The following is a 24,042-nucleotide window of genomic DNA, read 5'->3' as shown; positions in this document are numbered from 1 at the left end:
TTATAATTGTTATTATATAAGATTTTTAAAAAAACGAAACAAACTACTGACATTTAGACTATAGTTATTCCAAACTCAAGCCTCTGCAAACACAGCACTGAAACCGCTACCTTCTAAAAACATTACTTACTCTTTACAGTGCTGCGACCACAATAACTTACCTGCCTTCCTGTCGTTAATTGACTCGAACAACGTCATGCGCCATAAACTGAGCACTTCATTAATATAGGTGACCCCGCTGCAAGCCCCGAGGACCATCAGATCCACCGCAATACTTAAGGGGGCCAAAAACTTATCTTGCTGACTGACCAATTTTTTTTAACTTCCGCAGATTATAAAAGTGATCACATGCACCACATGGATTATGACCACAGTGGAGCAAGATAAACAGCAACCTGGATGCTTTGTTAAACACAAATTATATATATTTCTTTACATTCAGATAATGAAAATAAATAAAACATTTCTTATCATTTCTTCGGGGGGTTTATAAAGATCTTTACCTTGCAGATGAATCTTGCTCTCAGGGCTCTGCAGTAGGATGGAGCTGACTGAGTCCAAATTGTCGTAGCTGCTGCATCCAAGAGGTCCGGTCAGAGTCTCTGTTACCTACAGGAGAGAATCAGAAGTTAACAATTAAAGCAAGACAGCAGCTGAATAATGAATCCCTAATTATAAATCTAAACCAATTTGTACCCAATTTGCATTATTTAATGTGTTGGCAATTTTGTGTGGTAACATTTTCCCAAAAAGCGAGATAAGTTCTGTCAGTTTATGTTTTTATCATCATGGTCACCTCAAAAAGTCTCTCAGTACATCATACGAAAATACTGTGGGTGTTATCCAAACAGCACATGTGCACTTACACTTGCACTATTTTCTGTGCACATGTGCTTCCTGATAAGCAGTGTGCGAAAATGTAATGCGCAGTGAGCACACTCAAATGGAAAGAAGATTGAGTACGGATCGATGGACACTTTCCACCCTTAACGGCCGCCATCTTAGTGACGTGGATGACGCTAAAAGAAAGACAAAGTACTTTACTGAAGAAAGGTCTTCGGAGAAGATACTGGCGTAAATGTCTTGAGAAAACACTCATTTTACCAACAAACCAACACAATAATAAAACAATGAAACCCAACTTATTAACTTGTTTCGATTGCCGAAAAAGTGCTGTCAAGTGTTGTAAATAGGGTTCTAACGGCCATTTGCGATTAGGGTTAAAAAGTAGTAGAAGAAGAAGCTGTGGGTTCATTTTCAGTAAGTGTGTAGCAACAGTATTTGATTTGAGACATTGCTACCCTGTTGAAATTTGAGCACTGTGCAAGTAAGTGCACTGTCTTACAGTGTATAGTAAAGCATTGCACTTAGAAAAGTGTGCAACTTGAGACACAGCCTATCTCTAAAGGCAGTTTAGTGATCACATGATCGCAATTAAAATCATAATTAAAATAATAGTAAGAGATTTCCGAAAAAAACAAAAACAAAAGTATTTTATCAAAATGTTACATATTGTTGCCTTAATCCTGAAAAGAAAGCTGTTGAGTTGTGTTTCTCTACGTTGAGAAATTCAGATCACGACTAGTATGCATTATTGTTCTAAATCATTCTATTTCAAACCGATTCCCAATTCCAAAAGATTGTCTACACCTCTTTCCAAAAGACTCTCTACACCTCTGTCAATAAGTGGAATATGATGAGGACGCTCACGATGATGAGCAAACAGAGAGGCGTCTCCGAATGATGATGCATATGCTATTCAAGGATGCAGCTATTTTCCTCTGCATTCTCAGTGTGCACTCACTAGCCCGGTTATTACAATATCACGCCTATGATGCAGTCGGTATCATTATCAACAGCCAATTTCCCATCCAGATTTTCCATATCGCCCCTTTCGTCTACTTATAGTTTCCTCACAACACATTCAATATTAAGCTAATTTTTCCATTTGATTAGATCCAATGGGCTTCTGATATGAGACTCTACCATCTCACTCGGTATCTGAGTTCAAGGCCCATTTTTCTTTGTGGACTACAATGCCAAATAAACATCCTCTGCATGATCCAATGGCGACTGAGCAAAGTGCGGATCTGTCCTCGGTCGCCTGTGGACATAATCCCAGGTGGCGGAGCAGGTGTGTGAACAAGAAAGCTCAAGCACAATTATATTAGTCCTTACATGCACGCCGACTATAATGAGAGCGCACGGACACCAGAACAGCTTGGCAAAGATAGTTTACCACAAAGTGATTCACAAACAAGAGTCACAGAGAGACTTCACCAGGGTTGATTTCTGTGTGCGATGTGCATCAGATTATGAATATGCAATATAACATCGTATAAAAACACAAGGAGCAATCAAAGTACTGAAGTGGGCCAAGGGGGACTTAGAGGATTTGGATTATTAAGCAGAACACAACAGTGGAATCCCATCAGGGGCCAAGACTGTGTTGCAGTTGTTCAGCCGAAGACCACCGCATTGGAACTTCCTGACTAATGGTTGTTTCTTACCTGGAAAAAAAACATCCATCTTTTTTAATAAATACGGCGAAAAGGGCGGGCCGGAAGTCACACCAATCCTCTTTATTCTTATTTACTACACCTGCCACCTTGACAATAATTTATGTTGTAAAGGTTTCTAGGAAAAATGTCTTCTTGTTTGTCCATCTGTCCATCGAAAAAGGTCGCATCTTTTTGGATCGTTTTTTTCCAAGGGACGTCAGAAAAAGTTCAGCAAATCTATGTCCGTTCAGAATGTGCCATTTCGGTAACCTTTGACAAACATCTTCAAATGCGGACTATGGTCTTGTTAATCCAATGCATACAGACCAACTGTGTGTAGATTTTGTGTTTTTCAAAGAGTTTCTTCTGGACCGCAATGAACAGCATAATGGCGGGCTATTGTGAACATTATTAAAGACAGTTTGGACATAAAAGCACCGCCAGAGGTAAGTAAGTAATTTTTATTTATATAGCGCTTTTACAGACCAGGGTCACAAAGCGCTTAAACAATCAAAACAATATTCAATAAAGTATATATTTTAAAGGTCAAGATAAAACTGAGAAGACAACAGGTCTGAACTAAACCTGGGATAAATGCAAAAGGAAACATAACACACAAGAAAAAGGTGAGGCGAGCAGGTCTAGAGAAGCGAATGCACCTTCTCCACAGGATCATGTTAGTCCTACTCTACATTACACTTCCCTGTTTGTGTTGAGTTTCCACTGGAACGGTACGTCCAAGCAGGTGCAGGTATTTTTAGTACCGGCCCTGCTCTGGTTCAAAGTGGGACGTGACTTTGTCTCTGACAGATTGGTCAGAGAGTGACGTCACTAAAGAGTCATCAGCACGACTCCAAACAAGACAATCAAATAAGCCATCAGTCTCAAAAGTAGTTCCGTGGACAAGGTCCAGACCTTCTTGTGTCATGTAAGTACACAATTTACTCCGTCGGGTAGGGCTAAAACTGTGTAGTTGTATATCGCCATTGAAAACCAGTGATCCCAGACCAATCTTTCACCACCACCATCGCTTTCATTTTATAAATGTAAAATTTCCGCAGCTGCGCCACACGTTCGTATTATCATCATCGCTACTCAAAGCATTAAGTTACTGATTTTCAAACTCAATTTGAAGATATTTTAAATAAGCCCATGATTGTCTCTATATATAACCCTGTATGTTATAATATAAACATGTACACAGAAGCACTCATTTAAATGACAGTATGTGATCCATGTCAGATTTTTTTTAAATAACAAATATAAACTGTTATTCCAGTTTAAATTAATGTTTTTATTTGTTTTTGCTAATCGTTGGTTCATAAATTGGTTTTAAATTGAAAATTACTTTCCGGATTACTGCAATCCTACCCACTGATTCTCCTCATCTATTCTTAGTTTTGCTGTTTTATCGCTGTCAACCATAAGGCTTCATTAACTCACTTGTTTTTTTATATCATCAATGCTGATAATAATATAATAAAGATCCTTGAAGGCTTCAGTCCTTCACTACGTTCTACCACTACACTCATCCGTTAACCGTACTTTACAAACAATGGAGGACAGATAAGCAATCAGACACCGACAACTCTTTCACATGCTTTTCTTAGGCAGTGAGGGAAACACTGTGGTGGAGGAGAACATTTTCATTTGACTCAATTTGGCCATTATTGCCTTCAACAGCACAGGAGTCAGTATTGTATCCATGTATCAGTTCCTGTGACACACACACACAGTCGTGTTCATCTCGTATCTCTGCAGTAAAACCTCTAAAAATCCCTGCAGCTTCAAGCACGATCATATGTCTTAACCCAGACGCTCAACACAAGACAACCCTTAATTTATAAAAAATATGGAAAAAGCCAATAAATCGAAAAAAAAATAAACCCGACATGGCCCCTTTTTTCACACTTTTATCTCCCTATAAAGGCATGATTATTGTGTGTCAGTGTAGCAGAAAGTAGCCTCACAATTTTCTGCCTGTGTCGATCATCCATTTACTTTACTAACTTTCCATGGTAAAGTAAAATGTATCCATTTATGAATCGACTCCGATCTAAATGATCTTAATTTTAAAAATAGTTCACATCCTGATTCTTGCATTTCTGAATTCCATGATTGAAAGAGTGTTATCAATCCTTCATGAAAAATATAAATAAATAATGTGTCAGTGTTATTCTTAAATTATTAATATCTTGAAACAATCTCTTTAAACTTAGGAAAATGTTGTCACAACATGATCTGGATCTTGTAATCCATGTGTTTGCATCTTCTTCAGATTTCTGCCCTGCTCTAGTAGAAGAACTCACATTTCTCTGATCCTTAAATCTCTTAATTGGCTTCCAGTTTCTTTCATGATCAACTTTAAAATACTAGTTCTTACTTTCAGATCTATTCATGGTGAGACCTTCCATCAGCGATCTGATCCAGCCTTACACCCCAGCTTGGGCTCTGAGGTCTGTGGATCAGAATCTACTGATGGTTCCTGAACACGCTTCAGGACCAGAGGAGAGAAATCCTTCCAGGCTGTTGCTCCTAAGCTTTGGAACGATCTCTGTGTTTGATGATCTACTGACTCCTTCAAGAAACATCTCAAGACATTTTATTCTTTCAGGCTTTTTCCTCCTGTGTTGTTCTTGGTGTTGTCTTGACCTTTTAAGAATATATTTTATTGGGTATTGTTTTGATTGTTTAAGCGCTTCCTGGTCTGGAAAAGCGCTCTATAAATATAAATGACTTACTTACTTACTTACAAGCAGGTATGATCATCGTTATGTACATATTTTCCTTTGTGTTTCAAGACATCACTTCTGGTGGCAAACCTGACACTACACTGAGACTAATCCGATAAAAAGAGGCTGAATAGAAGGACATTTGGTGAGAGTGACGGAAGAATAATGTACAGTAAGGTCAAAGCTTCTTCTTCGTTACTAATTGCTTCCGCCGAGCTGCTCGTCACCTTCCATTCTCCTAACGATTGCTATTTTTGGATACTGGGAAAAATGAGGAGTTGTGCTCTTCGATAATGTGCTCACGCTGGTCTAGATGGAATCGCTGCTTACACTTAGACTAAAGACTGTCGGTGTTAAAAATACATTTATAATTTGTACCTCTGGGACAATAAATATATTATACAAACTATAGGTCAATGTATAGAAATGTTTATTATTCCTCAGAGGAGCTTATTAGAAATTCTCAACAATTTGTACACAGTTTAAAAAATGAATAAATACTGTATTTGTCACGCAGTAAGATTAAGTACACTCACTAATTAAGAGGAAACATTTAGCTTTGGAACATCTCACTTTTTAACCCCCGTCGCCCTCATTGTGTAACTCAAGCAACACTGCACATCAAATATGTGATACTCGCTTCTGGCGGATGCAAATTAGATATTAAATGCTCCCGAACTCTGCAATCTTAATGACCTGAAATCTGGGTCACATTGTGTACACATTAAATTTCCATTATCTGGCACGAGGCTCAAATAACTAGTCTGCAGGGTGGTGTGGATTATGCAATCTTAAGAGATGCAGCATCATCAGAAAACCTTGCGAAATCAAACTCTGGTGTCAATCGTGAAGCAGCAGGACACGACCTTCAAAGGTACCTGATGCTTTGATGAACGATGAAGAACATGCTTTCAAAGGTTGACTTTGTGTCTCCTTGGTTGACAGTAAAAGTGGTCAATGATAAAAAAGGTTGGGGCCAACGGTCAAAGCGTTCAGGGTCAACGGAAAAAACAGGGTGGATAGTAAAAAACGGCGTCAAAGCGAAAAAATACTATAGAATTTTACCGTGAATTGTAAAAAGAACAGTCAGGGTCAACGTTAAAAAAAAACGGTCGGGTCAGAGGTAAAAATACGGTCAGGGTGGACAGTAAAAAACAGCAGGGTCAGTGGGAAAAAAAATACTTAGTGTGAATTGTAAAAAGAACGGTCAGGGTCAACGGTAAAAAAAACGGTCAAGGTCATGGGTAAAAATGTCATGGTGAATGGGAAAAAATGCTTAGTGTGAATGTTAAAAAATCGGTCATGGTCGACAGTAAAAAAAAAACGTCAAGGTCAACGGTAAAAATGGTCGGAGTAAGTGGTAAAAATACGGTCAGGGTGGACGGTAAAAAACAGTCAGGGTTAACAGTAATGAAAGGGTCAATGGGAAAAAAAGCTGTCAATTGTAAAAAATAACTCCAGGGTCAATGTACAAAAAAAAAAATGGTGAAGGTCAACGATAAAAAATGGTCAGGGTCAGCGGTAAAAAAAACAAAAAACTCTCCGGGTAGATTGTTAAAAAAAACAGCGGGGTCAATGGTAAAATATAACCGTTACATTTATATTATTTAATTAACATGAAAAGTAAAGTATACTTATTAAATTCAACTTCTACAAAACCATATTTTAATTAAAAAATGCATCAAAAACTGGATTAGCTTCAGACATTTAATCTAGCTTTATTATTTACATTTAAATGTACCTGCAGATAAAAAGAACAATTAGAAAGTTTATGGTGTGTTACAAGATGGAGTCAATGACAAGACAAACTTTTTTTTGTCTAGCGACACTTTTACGATTTAATTCATTAAAACATTATGTTGACTAATATAATTTTCTGTTTGGACTTTTTGTTCAAGGATATCAAGTAAAATACCTTTTGTTCAGCTCTCATTTTGTCCGAAAGGAGTTTCTCAAATCTCTTGTTAAAAATTAATTACAAATATTTTTTGAAATATGTGCTCCTCACAAATGGTTTCCGATCTAGGTCCACTGAAGGCCACGCCATTATTATTCCTGAAATATGAATTGTAAATATCTAAATATATTACAATTGAAGGGTTGAATCTCAAGAATCCTTCTTGTCATTCAGATCTATTTCACATAATTTTACTTTCTGTTTTTGCTCTCATCATGCATCATCAAACACTTAAGGAATGTGAGGTTTGGAAATTGCATTTCCATTAAGCACACTTGATTGAATATGTGTTTTTTCTCCTCCTTCCTCCCCACTGGAGTCCTCGCTGTGAGCCATCAGGTGCAGCCGGGCAAAGACAAGCAACCTGATGTCATTTATATCTATCAGCACGAGACTATATTGTTCACAGTGGGGAGTGTCTTTTCACCATCGTGTTGCAATATTGTTTTGGTTTGGAACCCCGACATGTAACGCTTATATGGAGGAAGAATAAAACGCCCTCATTATAATCTGATTTACTTTCCACGGTGTCGGACTTGGCACGCCAAGGTAGAGTTGCTACACCTACGTGGAGGCTCGGAATGAAGATCTGTGATTCATGAACCTATAAAAATGGACGGCACCTCCAGGGTGAAATCCCACTTTAATATTATCCTCCTTCTTATAACATAAAAGTTGTGATATATTCATAGGTGATATGGAACAATCTCTGACACATTGGAAGGTGTGATCTCATTTTAAAGGCAGTTCTGATCTCTTCTGTTTCCTTCTTCCATAAGATAAGATATTGATTTTATCTGTAGGAAAATAGATTCTCAAGAGCCTTCACTGAAGAACAATGTTGTATGTCGGCGAACATATGGCTCAATTTCCTTTGTTGCACCAGGCTGCTACATGATGTTTTTTGTTGTTTTTTTGTTAGCATTTTGTCGACCACAACCACTGTTCCTGACCAAGTCCACCCCTTTGCGACGACATTGTATCATTTTCCGATGGTTACTTTACAAAATATATCACACCATGTCGTAAATAATCCCAGATTTTTTTCATTTTCTTTATTAAAAAATAGACATATGTCAAAGTACAGATTGGAATCCAGTAGGATCTGGAATCCTAGCAGTGGATCAATCTTGATCTGTATATTTGAATTCCAATCTATCCTAGGAGGATTTCAGATTCTACTAGTGAATTCCCATCTCTACTAGGAGAGATTACTGTATTGAGATCTGAATATTGGAATTCCAATCTGTCCCAGGACAAATGGGAATTCTACCAGGACAATCTGTAATTCTAATAAGAGAAATTCGGATTACATTAAAATGTTATTTTGATGTAATCAAACGCTAATCCTAACGTTTCTGTATATAAAGATCCCAGTTCAGTAGCAGGATTCCAATCTGTACTAGTAGGATTTCAGATCCTACTGGATTCCAATCTGTACTCTGACATATACATAGCATTTCTTTAATGTGGTAAAACAGATTAGCATCATGGACTTGGAAACTACAAATCCAAACGTGTGAGCTATACATGTGGAACAAAACCTCTGGGGAATGTTATTGAATCAACACTATTTTAAATTAAAAGGTATAATATCCATTTGTTCCTGATGTCCAATGTTCCAAGTAATTGCACTTGGTACTGATGATTTGAGACGTTTGGCTGGAATCAGAGGATGCATAAGAAGTTGAACTATTATGAAATGATTTGTAAAACGAAAAATCAAGCAAAATATTAGGGTTCTGCTTGTCAGCTACTTTTAACAACTGAAAGACAAACAATTAATTACTATTAGAACTGCTTCAAAATCTTATCCTTATGTTGTTTGTTGCTGTAATAAACAGGAAATCCAACTAAAATGTAACTTTATTTATCAATTTAAACCAGAAATGTCAAACTTAATTCACAAGGGGAAAAGCTATTTTACTTCGGGCTATGAGAAGAAATTATTTCATTGAGCTCGTGGGCGAAACAAAACTTTAACGAGGAAGTATGATTATTGTCTGTTTATTCTTGGAGGCTTAATATTTCTTAAATATATTTGTGTTTTTCTACCAAACATCAAATTCCTTTTCTTCAACATTAGTTGTATTTTTATTGAAAGAATATTTGTTCGATATTTGTTTAACTCTGTAATCTCTTATTTTCTGGCATCTTTATTGGTCAACAAATTGACATGAAAAATAATCTAACAATCTGGATGGCCACATCAAATTACTAAAGGGCTGGGATTCCTTATTTGATCAATCTTAAGGACTTTAGAAGGCTCTTAAGGGTTCAACAAAGAAGGAAAGTTAAGATATAGATGTTTCCTAGAAGAGTTCTTAATTGCCTTTTTAGAGGAAGCCAAATAAGCTTCTTAAGAAGCTCGTAGTAAACTTTTGCAAAGCTTTTATAAGTGGGACCCTTGCTGAGTTCATCACATCTGTTTCCTTCATATAAGGTTTACTTATGGTAACTTGGTTCTGCTTGTCAGCAACTTTTAACAAATTAAATTGAACATTAGTGATATTTAAAACAGTTAATAACTATTAAAACATTTTTCAAAATTGTATTCTACCTCAAGCCAACTATCCAGTGGATCACATAAAATCACTTGACGTAACAGATTTGGCTGGCTCAAGGACGTAAGAACGCTCATAAGAAGAGTTTGGCCAAGAAGGGGCACTCTTAGTTTCCTTCTTAAAGAAACCATAAAATCAATCCAAACAAGCTTCTTAAGAAGCTCTTTGGCGATGCTATTATAAAGGGGACCCTCAAGCCCTTCATGTGGCGATCCACATAAAATGACTTCTGGACAGATGTAGCCCCATCTTTGCGTTTGACATATAAAATTTGAAAAAAAAATAGGGTTTCTCAGACTCAATCAATCTAAAGGATTTAAGAAGGCTCTTGAAATGGAAGAAAATAATGGGCGCTCTTATTTGCCTTCTTATAGGAACATGGAAATTAAGCCAAAGAAGCTTCTTAAGAAGCTCTTTGGCAACATTTTGATATGATGGATCCTCGAGCCAACTATGACAAACATGATTAGAAAAAAGGGAAAGAAGAGGAACAAAAAAGTCTAACCCCCAGGCATACACTTTGAAAAATAGGTCTATCTTTACCCTTTTTTTCCAAATATATTTTCTAGGAAATGTCTTTCAAGTTTAGAAAAAAAAACAAGCTCCAACTAAAGGTACGAACAGCGGTTTGGTGGGAATATAGCTTGGTTTTGATTAGCGTTCACATGTAGGTGAAAGCTCTTAAGCGCTGCCAAAGCTCGGGGAGACAGTTCGGGGAATAAAGGATGAAAGGTTTGATAAATCCAGCCAGACTTTGGGCACGTACACCATCAGTCCCCACATTTAGAACAAGCAATTGGATATAATCTGCCCAGACACATACACACTCGGTCTGCACTCCCAGCTGTTCCAATGTTCTCACTTCTGACACTGTGATTGATCACCACTGGCTGTAATTAAGACGGAAATCTGCACTTCTTGCTGACTCACTTGTACGGATAACCACAGGATGGCTCTTGAACCTTTTCCGTACGCAACATAAATAGTCCGACAACCGATTCCAGTACGGATGCGCAAGGTTTATAGGATGCTTTGCATTATCCGCCGCACAGATGTCTGATGTCTGCTGCAGGTTCACTTGTCTGCCCTGGTCTGTCAGCTCATTAGTCCTCACATAATTATTCCATTTATCACCTGAAACCAGTGGAAACAATAAACACCTTGTTTCTGTTAAAGTGATCTGTAGCTGGTGATGATATTCAACAATTTCAACAACACTAAATAAACATTTAAACTTAAAAAGCAACTAATGTTCATTTAAATGTCTCTAAAATTTGCTTAGTTTTTTTGGAGATTAAATCTTGTTAAGCATAACCACACCCGCTCTTTTGTGATTGGTCAAGCGCTAACGTTTGTCACCGCGCGTCATCATTCCCAGATCTCTCCATCTCCAAGGGACTTGTTGTTTAAACAAAGCGGGTGATTACAGCTAGCTTGAGGAGGAGTGAAGCCATTATTTTGTTATAATGCAATCCGCTCTCGTAACCTCTTGTTTTCCCAGATTTCAGACGAACTGCATAAAGTAATAAGTTCAAAGCATGGTCATGATGAAGGACTAACTTCATCTTGGAGAGGAAGACATTTGAGACACTCAGGAGAGTTGGGTTTTCACATTAGTTGCCAGTTAAATATATTTGTGCAGTATCATTATATTATAGCACTTTCACCAAATATTTATCGTTCTTTCCCTTCATTTTCAACAGCATGACTTAAACATAAGGCATTCATACGTTAAATTATTCAGACTAAGGTGGAGGAAATTCGCATTTAGATCGACCGGTCGTCCTCACAGACCTCTGAGCCGACTACTCGGAGACAGCCGACGTCTCCAACATTTCAGCTCTATCGACATGTGATTGTCCCTCTGATTGTAAGTTTGCTCTCCAAAGCAGCTCTCGCAGTCACGCTGAATCAATATTAGAGGAGCAAAGCCCTTGTTCCCCGTGTTTATAGATCCCCTCTTCCTCCTGGACTTTGCTTTCTCTGCACTTTAAAAAAAATAATCTTTCCGTCTGCTGGACTGGAAACCTGCAAATAATACTGCTGACCACAAGAAGCCTGCAAAAAGATTTAAGTTTATTAACAAAGGAGCGATATCTGGTATTAAAAAGTGAGAAGTGAAAATGAGGAAGTGAATAAAACTTCTTGAGACTGGCTGCAGAAAGAGTTTTCCAGCGTTAAAAAAGATATTTATAGCCTTGTTAAAACAAATACTTGTTTCTTGAACGCTACTTTCATTAATAGAGGTCATGGTTGAATGGACGGAAACGTATTTGCTGCTGTAGGTTCAAGCTAAATTAGTGCGGTTTCATCGTCCGAGACTTCCAAGATGGCCACCACGATACTGTCCATATTATTATGTACAGTGCAAGGTTGTAAGATCATTAATTTTATGGTATTATGGTGTACCCAATATTATTATATAGATGGAGGCATTGCGCAAAAAAAGTGCTGCATTCAAACATCATTGCATATTATTTCCTTTATTTTAAAAATAGTATTTAAGGCGTTTAAGTCTAAGCCCTATTATATGAAATATATATATATATATAAATATATATATGTGTGTAATTAATTGACCTTCAAATTTGGAACAACACTACACTATGGAGAAAATTGGGTGGGTATTTAAAAAGGTTGTGTAACTGACGGGTCAAAGTGGTGTGCGCACTTTGTAAACAAGAGTTTACTGTAGAGGTTCCTCGTTGAAATATCTTCATATTTATTCATACTTTCTTTTATGATAATTAATTTGTTTTTGTATATATATATATACATATGTTATATGATATGACAGTATATACAGTATATTAACAGTGTCAATAGATTGAGAAAAACTACAAATTAATCTCACGTTTTTAAGTAAATTAATCACGATTAATCGCAATTAAAAGTTTGTTTTTCTTCTAATGAATCAACAGGCAGAAGGTTCCACAGCATCCACTGCAGAACAGAAAGATTTAGAAACAGCTTACTTCCTCTGACCATCAGACTGCTGAATGAAACATAACTTGAGCTATGCAATATTTAAAATATTATTTACTGTATTTATTCTATTTATACCATTTTGCACTATTTTAACTTATTAATATTTTTACTTGTATATACATTAATTCTATGCAATATTTAAAACGTTATTTATTTATTCTGTTTATACTATATTGCACTATTTTTATTTTTAACATATTAATATTAACATTAATACTTTTATATAAACATTCACTCTGCTGTGTTTTTTAACGGTTGCCAAGCAACACATTTTCATTGCCAGTTTCACTGCTGTGTTTTCTTTGCAACGACAATAAAAGAAAGTCTAAGTCTAATAACTTAGAAGCTTATTTCCTTATGGGGGTGTTTTTGGACTGGGAGGGGAACGTGCCAGTATAAATACACTATATGTGAGTTTATATTCATGATTTATGACTGTATAAACAGTATATATGGGTATATATGTGGATATAATTATTCATCAAACAGTTTCCCATCAGTATTTGCCCAGCATAATTTCTTGCATGAATCCATCCCCCTTGCATTTAGTGCATCACACACTTACCTAAAGCCATCATACATAAATTGACACAACGCCAATGATAAGTCAGTCTATATGCCTCCCTCGGAGCCTGGCTTTCCTGGATTCTACCTCCCGCCTATTACAAACCTGTCTTGGGCTTTTAAACCAGATGAGAGGATTTAATAAGCTTGGCTGTTACTGAAGGCTGCATCGACTCCATCCTTTGATAATTTATTTTTTGCTCAGCCTTTTTTTTTTTTTTTCTCCTCTTCAATTCTTGCTTTTATCTTTATCTCCCTTTACCACATTAGATGTCCGAGCCAATGATGTTTGCCGACGGAAATTGGGTTTGAATACCGTACAAATATACACTCACATCCTGTCTTTTTTTTTTTCTTCTTCCTATCTATAGGAGATTCATGCCTTCCCACCGGTGCTAATTTAAGTTTTTATGAAGGGACTATGACTAAAGCATCAGGGTTAACTTTGACATTTCATATTAAAAGGTGCTAATCGTTGGTTCAACGTGTCGTGGGATCACGGAGCAATTACACCCACTAAACCCTCCAGGCCTTTGGTGTAGTTGATGATTACGCTCGGCTGCTGATTAAACAACAAATATGCATCATTAAAAACAGAAACATGTCTAGAAGGATGAGATTGTATTCGATAACAGGTGTTATTAAAGGTGGCGTTGATTATAGATCCATTTGCTGTTTGTGTTGAATAGTGTTGTCGGGAGTGTAGTCACAGCGAACAAGCAAACCTGGATCGACTGGACATTTGATTTCGGCATTTTTTTTTTGGGTAATACTTTGTTTATGATAACGGCTTAATGTCTTGTTACAGTATTATGAGCAGTAGACCAGTTTCCAGTAAGCTTATAAATGTTTAAACTCATACCCAAGAGGGCGCTGTACAGAGTAGTAGTTTCCATTTAGAAATTTCCTATACTATGTTATATATGTATGTTATATATTATGTATACTGAGAGTTCATGCCATTGAGATAAAAAATTTAAGAGTCCAATGTACTACAATTACCTCAACATTTATTTAAGTACCGTATATTTTGTACTGTATCCAATAAAATGTATTTTATTGACACCATTTAACACATTTTTTTAGCAATTAAATAATTTAGCAAATAATCTTTAGAAAATATTGAATTGATGTTTGGTTGGACTAGTTGTTCAAAGATTATACAGCAAAGAGTGCCATCTAGTGGGGTCTGAAGATAAACACGAAGCTTCATGAAGCTTCAGCAACACACCACTATCAAATAATCTATCGTATAAATAGGAAATCAGGGAAATTATCCTTAATATCCAGAAGGTTAGTTTTCAAGTATTCAACTATGTATTGCTAACTCTCTATTATATGAAATTTGATCCGAATATATTATATATATATATATATATATATATATATTTTTTGATACAATAATGTTGTTTCTCTGAAAAAAAAGCTTCATGCACAAATAGGGTATCGGGTAAATCAGCCTCATTATCCAAGGTACGTTTTCTTTTTTTTTTAACTTATTATTGCTCATTTATTTTAACATCAAGGTAGATAAGATTATTAGATTAGATTATTTTGTTAATGATACAGTTATGAAGTTAATGAAATACTATCATCTCTGTTTCTTAGTGGGCAACACATATTGCATATTGAATTGAGATTGAATAAGATAAGGTTTCATTTAATTACTCAATAAAACCCAAATATTCCTGTGCAGCGTCGAATCAATGGGCTCATATACCATATATTAATTTTAAAATGTGACTTTTAAACGGCTGCTTCTGTGTAGAATAGACGTGAATTCATTCCATTTAAAATATACAAGTGAAAGGAAAATACACACTGTATTAAAGCTGTTTAACATTTACTGATTAGAATTTCAATAAATAAAAACTATAACTCAAATGTATCTAAAATGGCAGATTAACAGTCTTGCCTTTAGAAAGACATGAAGAGTGTTTGTTCAGTATGTGTGTCTCTGGTGTGCGTCTACGATCCCTGTGTTCACTGCAGCACAGCCCTTCCTGCTCTCTGAAGAAACTGACTCAGCAGCCAATGTCAGTTCTGCTTAATTTGTCCATGCTTGACTTCCTGCAACCTAAAGTCTCATCTGCCATATCTCCTTAATCCACTTGTCACTCAGCACAACAAAAAGCTAAGAATGTTCTTCTTGAATGAAGACAGAAAGGGGACAGGAATTGCACATCGGTTGGGGGGGGGTTTGGACATGAAGTTTCAGTGAAAATGCAGGGGAAGTTGCACAGCAGCAGTTTTTGGAAACAGGAGCTGTGATAGAACACTATTGTCTGAGTGGAAATAAAAACATACTGTATGTGTCTTTAAAAATGCTGGATCATCCTACTTACTTTTAGAAGTACCTGTTGTAAACTCAGAATGTAATTTTACTTAATTTATTATTAGCATTATTAACTATACAAAAGGGAAAACTAATTGAAGCCAGGAGATCATCTCCCAGAATTGGATAGGGAATTTCCTTTTACTCGAACATTAGGGACAATGAAGTTAGACATACAGTAAAAAAAAATCTTAATAATCTAATAAAAATTTTTGTATTTTCAGAGTTACCGTTTGTTGGCCAACACACTCCACAGTTAATGCCACATCTGTTGTTATTCAGTTTTTTTGGTTAATACAATATTGTTATGGAGGTTTGAGTTATGGTTATTTATGACTAACTATACACCTTAATCTGGTTAAAATAGCCCTTAAGAAAATTGCAATCACAGTGACAGTACTTTTATTTTCATCCGTTTTTAAACGATAAACTGCTATAAGAGTGGATAAAAGTCTCCAAATAATGCTGTTTGCTGATGATAGAGTGATATGTAGAGTTAAAACGATGTGGAGTATAACCAGGAGAGATAGAGGTACTGTATAAATATTGTCAATTACAGAAAGGCAGGAGATGAACGTAAGATAAATTATATGATACTCTAAGGCGCTACAATGGTTGGATAACGTAACTTATTGTATTGTTTGCCCCAATGTATGCTCTGTTAAATTCAATAAAAACATCTTGGTACTGATCTCTGACTGACATTTTTGTTTAGATTTAATCCTATTTGTATTTGCAGATACATTAACATTGAACTTATATCTACCACACATCTTAATAGATTTAGATTAACATACCTTATATACGTAACAGGTGAATAATAGAATTGAGTTTAATTAACTTAATAGCATTGAATAATAATACCATTAACAAATTGAGTCTAGTACCTTGGAGTTGATAAAATCACTTTAACCCTACACAATGCATTAATATAACAGAAACGTAAAATGTTGTTGGAACATGTTTTATTCAAATAGTATTAACATAATTTAAATAGTTGGGTTGGATGAGTGATTATTAAGTTTAGGCAAAAAAAAGTTAAATGATGTTGGTTAAACAAAATATGATTGTGTGGGACCAATGAACACATTAAGAACATTCGAATACCTTTTTTGTCAGTGTAGAAAAACTGTATTTGCAAATATGCCAAAGTAAATTGGACAATGTTGGACACTGTTATGTTTATACTCTTTCTCTATTTAACGAAAACATTTTAAGAATGATTGTCATGTTGAAAGGATGTATTTATTGATTTTTTTTTCCAGCTATAAATCACCGACAAATCTTTGATGTCAGCATGTTTTATATTGGGGTTCTTCATACTTGAGACAATGTTAGTTTAATAATAACAAAGAGCAGATTCCCTTTGAGCAAAGCCTAGAGCTGTCTATTAAACCAAACGTAGGCTTTAAGCATGTATTGACAGGTTCATAGATCAATAACTTACAGCTCTTCCATGCGGACCAAAGCCTATTTTAAGGGGAAAAAAAACCGCATGTTATGTGTTTATAAACGAATGTTGGTGAAAAACATGCAAATTGATAACCATTCCGTTCCCTGAGGCTCAAGGACTACCGTGATTTAATAGTTAGTATTGATTATTGCCTACTTCAAGGGGGTTAATGGATATTGAAAGGTCTTCATTTGGCCTTAGAAAACAAATCCTGCTTCATTTCTAGCGAGTGAAAAGGATAAAAAAGTCCTTATATATTGTTCTCAATAAAACACACTGTTGTTTCAAAGACAATCAAAATAAATCACTTATCATGTTGTTTTATGAAGTTTCTTTCACAGGATGCCAAAAACGTCAAACATTATTAACGACAGTTTCATCAAAAAGTTGGGATTTTCAGTTTCTTTCTCACTGATGCTTGTTTTGTACAATCATTTTTTCTGCAAGGAAATGTGCTACTTCATAGTGTCTGGAAGAAACAAAAATAAACATAAATATGGGAATCACTCGGGCTTGAAATGAACAAAAACTTGAAATATGATCGGGGAGGATATTTGCATCAGATAAATCCTAAAATAAACACACAACTCAAAGGCTTCAATGTCCTCTATCGACCTTCTCTTGTTCCAAACGTTTCGACCGTTCACTTTTTAAAAAACGCAATTCAAGTCATTTCCGATTGAATCACTACAATGACATGTGAGCTGCGATTTGATTCAATTAAATTGATGTTTTTTTTGGTGAAATGATCACCAACCTTGATAGCATTTGTAGAAATTTGGATCTCGTGCAGCTTCTTCATCGTGCCGTCCCGGTCGATGAAGTAGGAGGAGGCCAGTTGATGGAGAGCCTCCACATTTTGAGTGGCGTTCACGAGCTTCCTGTCCAGCCGGTTCTTAGCCAGGTACATCGTCAGCGCTTCCTCACCTGCGGGAGGACCAAAACATTTCTTAATGAATCCTTTCAAACGCTAAAAAAAACAAGATTTGACACCTTAAAAAATATAGTTGATGGTCAAGAGCACACTATTTACCCAGGCTTAAAGCATCACCTCAAGAGTACTTTATCGAATCATTTCCTCTGAATATAAAAGGTGTCGCTCAGAAGGCACACACAGGACTATTGAGATATTTTGACGCCCACACAGTCACAGCTTGTGTCCTGTTTACGCCAAGGCAGCAGCAGAGTAGAGTCATGAATAATAGAAGTTCAATTTGACGAATGAATTTGAATGAATATGACGTCCTACATTTTAGACACGAACACGTTCTGTAGGCGTGAACTCGATTTTCGAGACGGAGTCAACATTAGTGAAAGAAATGATTGAATCAGAGAAGAAACAATTTAGAAGAAATACCAAAAAATTACTTCTAAAAATGATTGTGGTTCATTTCCGATGAAAAGAAATGTCTTCAAAAAATGTGTAAAGTACACACTCACTTTTTACATCTTCAATGGCAACCCCATAGTTAAAAATCATGGCCTACAATACCATGTAAGTGAATTAATAAAAACAAATACTAAACTTTAACACATTATAGTTACTGGAAATGACAACGAAACGGGGGATTTTAGTTTAAAATAATTTGGGGCCAGACTAGAAAGGGTTTTCAAAGAGTAATTCAAGTTAGAGGTGAATTTATGTTTGTTTTTAACTATAGTTTGAACACTGTGTCTTCAAAAACGTATTTAATTTTTCTTATTTATTATAGACTTTTTTAATTCATTAAGGAATATTCAACAATTTCATGTTAAAAAAAGCCCCCTTTCCAAACTTTCTGTGATTTTATATAACTGCTATATGAGTGGACAAAAGTCTCCAAATAATGCTGTTTGCTGATGATAGAGTGATTTGTGGAGATTAAACAATGTGGAGTATAAGCAGGAGTGATAGTTACCGTACAAATGTTGTCAATTACGGAAAAGCAGGAGATGGTATTAAGATAAATTATAACTTAATGTAACTTAATAGCACTGAATAATAATACCTTAATAATTTGGAGTCCAGTACATTGGAGGTGATAAAATCACTTTAACCCTACACAATACATTACGATTGTAGTAACTTAAAATGTTTTTGAACATGTTTTATTCAAATAGTAAAGGCCCCTTTCCAAACTTTCTGTGATTTTATATAACTGTTTATAAGCAGGTGTTGTTGTACAGCGCTCGAGTGTACAAATAACAAATATAGACTTCTCTGTGATACAAGCTAATAAATAACCCCTTTAGTGAGTTATTCCTTTAAGATCAGTGACACTGTAACAAGTACGGAATTAGTGCAAATAAAAAGTTGGATTTTGTGCCAAAAAAAAAAAAATTTGTTGAATTCATGCTTATGGACGTCTCTATATTCTTGAAATATTAATTTAAAGGGTAAAATGTGAAACGCGAAGCATCGACCTTTTAATGAATCACTTAAAATAAATCAAATGTAAATCACCACGGGAGAGCAAGATAATTGATATTGAATCAGAGCAGTAACATAAATAAATCGAATAAAGTTATTTAAAATCACGAAACATCAATGTTTTTATTGTGTTCCCAAACAACCGGCAGTACTGGATCAAACAGCTAAAAAATATCTAAAAATTCTAAAGGGGCCTCTAGTTATATACCCCTGGTATATGCTTTCAAAAGTTAGGAGAGTATAAATATTAGGATAAGTTGTGAGGAAGCATCTATTTTTAGGCATCTATTTCCATTCAACGTCCAAAGAATCAACAACATTGAGTGGTTTCCTAATTGTTGTTAGATCACTTACTTCTGCACTGACATCTTTGTGAGTATTTAATGCTAATTATCCATCTTGAAGCGAGTGTAACACAGGCCTGAGTACTTTAATAAAGAAGAAAGAAGGGCTGTAGCACAGGAAGAGTGAATTCGCTAGTGTTTCAGGATCAATTCAAAAATGTGAAAAGTTGTATAGAAGGCAAGTTTGCTAATATGCTGCTAACATACTTCTCTTGCACAGCAGTCGTATATATTAAAGAACGATTGTGTTTGTGTTTTAGAAACTTTAATCTGGTTTATTGTGTGTGATTGCGACTTGTGTATGCTGTTGTGAGAATACTGTTTTAATATAATTGTCATGTTAATGATTTTACTTTAAACTTGTTTTGTATGTCCTTCCACGGCGCCTGTTGCTCTGACAGCAGCTGCAGCTTATCACCAAATCAGCATCTCGGCAGCAGACCTTAAAGCCACCTCTCCTGCAGCAACAGGCGCCAGATTATAATCGTCACTTCCTGGTATATACGTTCTCTGCACTCTCCTCTTGGATAACTGCTCTTTCTTGTTTTTCTCATCCTTTTCTTTGGACAATGATATGGATGATTATTATTATTTATGAACTATGGTCATTAAACATTTTTGGTTTCTTACAATGAGTTTTTGGTATAATTCAACTGACAAAATATGATAATAATCCAATTTTTTAATGATAATATTCTATTTAATTGTATTATTCTACAGTTAATCATTGATATATTGGCAGCCCTAACTCAAAATACAATCTTATTTTTAAGCTGTGGAATCTTTGTTTGTCCCAAGAAGCACTTAATAAATATGTTTATTATTATTATTATTATTATAATAAACTGAACTGATGGTTAAAATAGGTCAACTTTGATGACAAGTACTAGGTCTGAGGTAATTAAAATAAATATTAACAATTAAAACAATATTTTGAGGTTGGCACATCTAGATATTCTGCAATAAAGCTAAGAAAAAGAAAATTAGTTTTCCTTAATAAGTGCTCCTTCATGCTTGCTTTACATACAAACATTTTTTTTTCCTTTCAATACTTTTGATAACCCTAGTGTCACCCGTGTTAATAACTGTGTCAAAAGAATGGCGTTTATTGATGGTAGTTGTTCTCAAAATATTTACAAAAGTAAAGGACCTTTAACATTCTTCATTCCCACGCACCACTCCTCCTGAGAATTAGAGTTCAAACGGCCAACCAGGCGGTGAGAAGTCAGTCACGAGCATGTCACATATGCTCAGACTAAAACTGCCGCGGTCACTACTTTAGCCCTGAGCGGTGCATCGGAATTGGTCGTTTAACTTGTGGTGACCGTGACTAAGGGTGGGCAGCAGTCAGGGCCAATGTCTCATGCCTGGTTCGAGTATGCGCTGGAAGGGGACAAGGACCTATTCTCTGCTGTTGTGCGCTTTCACCCTCGGGGGCTTACAAAGTTACTTAAGTGCACTTGACTTCCCCTGCTACACATGACTTATCCTACCAGTTACCACCTTGTTGACTCATTGTTGTCTTGCTTTTCTTGGTTGTTTACTTCTTACTTCATATTGTGTTGTTGCAGTCAACTAACATGCATTTTCAAATGCACATATAGGAAATGAATATGTATATATACTGTGTATATATATATTTATATATATATATACTGTATACATATATATATATATATATATATATATATATATATATATATATATATATATATAATAGTATATACTTCTTGAGATTAAGTCCCATATACCATAGGCACTACCACTCTGCTGTGATCTGTCAAAATGTAAGGTTGGTCACAGCACGTCATCAATCCTGGAAATCTCCACCTTCAACTGACTCGTTGTATAAACAAAGCGGGGCGTGATTGCATCTGGCTGGAAGAGGAATGAAGCCATTATTATGTCATAATGGACTCTCGTAACCTCTTGTTCGCCCAGATTTCAGACAGAACTTTGAAAAGCAATAAGTTCAAAACATGGTCATGATGAGAGACTTACTGCGTCTTCGAGAGGAAGATTCAACATTTGAAACATGTCAGTCAGGAGAGTTGTGTTTTCACATTAGTTGACCTTTAAGAAAGCTACTCTATCAATCAAATGGAACATGTTTCTCTCGTACTGAACGTATAATCTTGACAATGATAGTCATTTTCAGCAGGAGATTGCAGATAAAAGTGTTGATCAAAATATTTGGAAAATATAGGAAGAAAAATGAAAACATAATAGCTGGAGCAAAATAACTACCAGACTAGTGATGGGCTCATGTAGCTTCATGAAAAAGTGTCATTATTTTTTCAGCTCAGGATGTGCTAAAGGAAATGGAAAATTGTATTAAAATAGTTGCTCAAAGCATGTTAATACACAGCAAAGAGCGCCATCTACTGTATTCTAAACAAATTGTAATGCCAGTTTTGTTCACCCAACAGTGGAATTTCTGCAGATGGCAACATAAACTTACATTTAAATACTAAAAACATAATTAATAAAAATAATATAAAACAAAATAAATTCAATTTTATTCGACAATATTCATGATCAGGACAGCAGATGATCAATGAGGACGACGCTTCATCCGAATCAGAAACCTTTTTTTACGAAGACATTTTTGTGGCGGCATTACAGAATAAAATAATGAAATAATATTAATTGAAAAAAAAAAAAATTGTAAAAGCACAATACATTTAAATACAATTAGATACACTATCATAAAATGTCATATATATGTTTAATAATGAATATTATATAATTCCTATTATAAATAAAATAAACATATATTACGTTTAATTAAATAACAGGTAGAAAAGTCCTTGGATGGACAGATGGATAAACTTTATCAATCCCCCTAGAGATCTACAGGAAATTGGGTTTACTATATTCAAATAAAAACAAAAAAGAAGTTTATATTGTGCATTCAATCTGAGAGACGACGATCATGATTAAGGCGCTAACGTGGCAATGCTTAGTGAAAAATGGTGAAAGACAAAGAAGAAGAAGCCTCGGGTTTATCTGCAAATCCTCCTCACATAAAAGGAACAGAGCATTAAAATGCAAATACAATTCGAAAAAAATCAAACAAATCTGCAGTTTGATCTTCTTAAACACCAACCATGTGAATCGCATGGCTACACAAAATATAAATGAGAAAAAAAAGCAATCGTATTTTTGAGCCACTGCTGTAAGTCAGTGCGAATCCTTTACCGCCTAAAAAAGATTCATTTGCATGCACTTCCAGTCTTGCATAATGTTATTACAGGAGTCTCTGGCACAGTTAATGAGCGCACGTGTTTACAGCGCCGATATATTTTAAAACAATGTGCCGTTTCACCTTGGCGTCCAGATATGTTTGCTAAGCACCGACTGTGTTTTTTCATATCCACGCTCGATGATGTCGTCCGAGGTCAGGAGTGCAAGTGGGGTTTTAAGGTAATGGAACGGCCAGGAGTGCTAATGGTACGTATGTGGGTCGTTCCATGAAGAACATAACCCACTATTCTGCTTCATAACCGGGCCTGTCCTCTGGAACAGGACTAATGGGTTGTTTTTAACAAATGGATTTTAAAATGCATTTCCAGTTTAAATCATTCAAACCACATTAGGCTCTCAAAGTCGCAATCAATATTTATTTATTTTTCCAGGGATTGGGTGAAGGAAAATGGAAAATAACATGCTATTTGGCCGACATGGCAGCAAGAGGAAATGAATTCTGGAGGCAGAAAAACATGAAATGTGAGGGTCAGAATTCTTCATCTGCACGTGACGATATTAGTGGGAAATAATGAGAACACATATTACATGTTTCTTCTTCTCTTAAAGTGATAGTTTAGCCAAAATTCATCAGCACAATCATGTAGGCTAGTGGCTAAATTATACTAGCTTTTAAGCTAATGAACTCGGAATGTATTCAATACTTGAAGGAGACAATTGAACAACATTCAGATTTCACTCACCCTCATGTCGACTAAAAGTTGGGATTTTTTTCAGAGTAATCTGTTCTTTTTTTAGAGATATAGACAAAAAAGTTTTTTCATTTTACTATAGCAACTGGAGCTCAGGTTCATCTTTAACTCAAAAAAGACACTTGAAAACATCCAAATGCCTTCATACTTCAACGTCCCTTTTGAAGCCTTTCATGAAAATGTTAACATAATAAGTCTAAATTTTAAGCTTTTTTTTTCGTGGATGCTGCTAGGC

General features: G+C 35.6%; 1 protein-coding gene across 1 annotated transcript in view; it reads right to left on the bottom strand.

Moving 5' to 3' along the window:
* Positions 1-24,042, bottom strand: part of brinp1 (BMP/retinoic acid inducible neural specific 1) — a 156,323-nt gene that overhangs the window by 35,198 nt on the left and 97,083 nt on the right. The window contains exons 4-5 of the mRNA XM_087790737.1: positions 17,852-18,021; positions 504-609 (exon numbers count right to left, since the gene is read on the bottom strand). Of these exons, the coding sequence (XP_087646863.1) occupies positions 504-609; positions 17,852-18,021 (276 nt within the window). The remainder of the gene's footprint in view (positions 1-503; positions 610-17,851; positions 18,022-24,042) is intronic.

The sequence above is a fragment of the Callionymus lyra genome, chromosome 5, assembly GCF_982586985.1.
Source record: "Callionymus lyra chromosome 5, fCalLyr1.hap1.1, whole genome shotgun sequence".
In the NCBI taxonomy this organism is placed as follows: Eukaryota; Metazoa; Chordata; class Actinopteri; order Syngnathiformes; family Callionymidae; genus Callionymus; species Callionymus lyra.
This window is presented reverse-complemented; position numbering and strand designations above follow the sequence as displayed.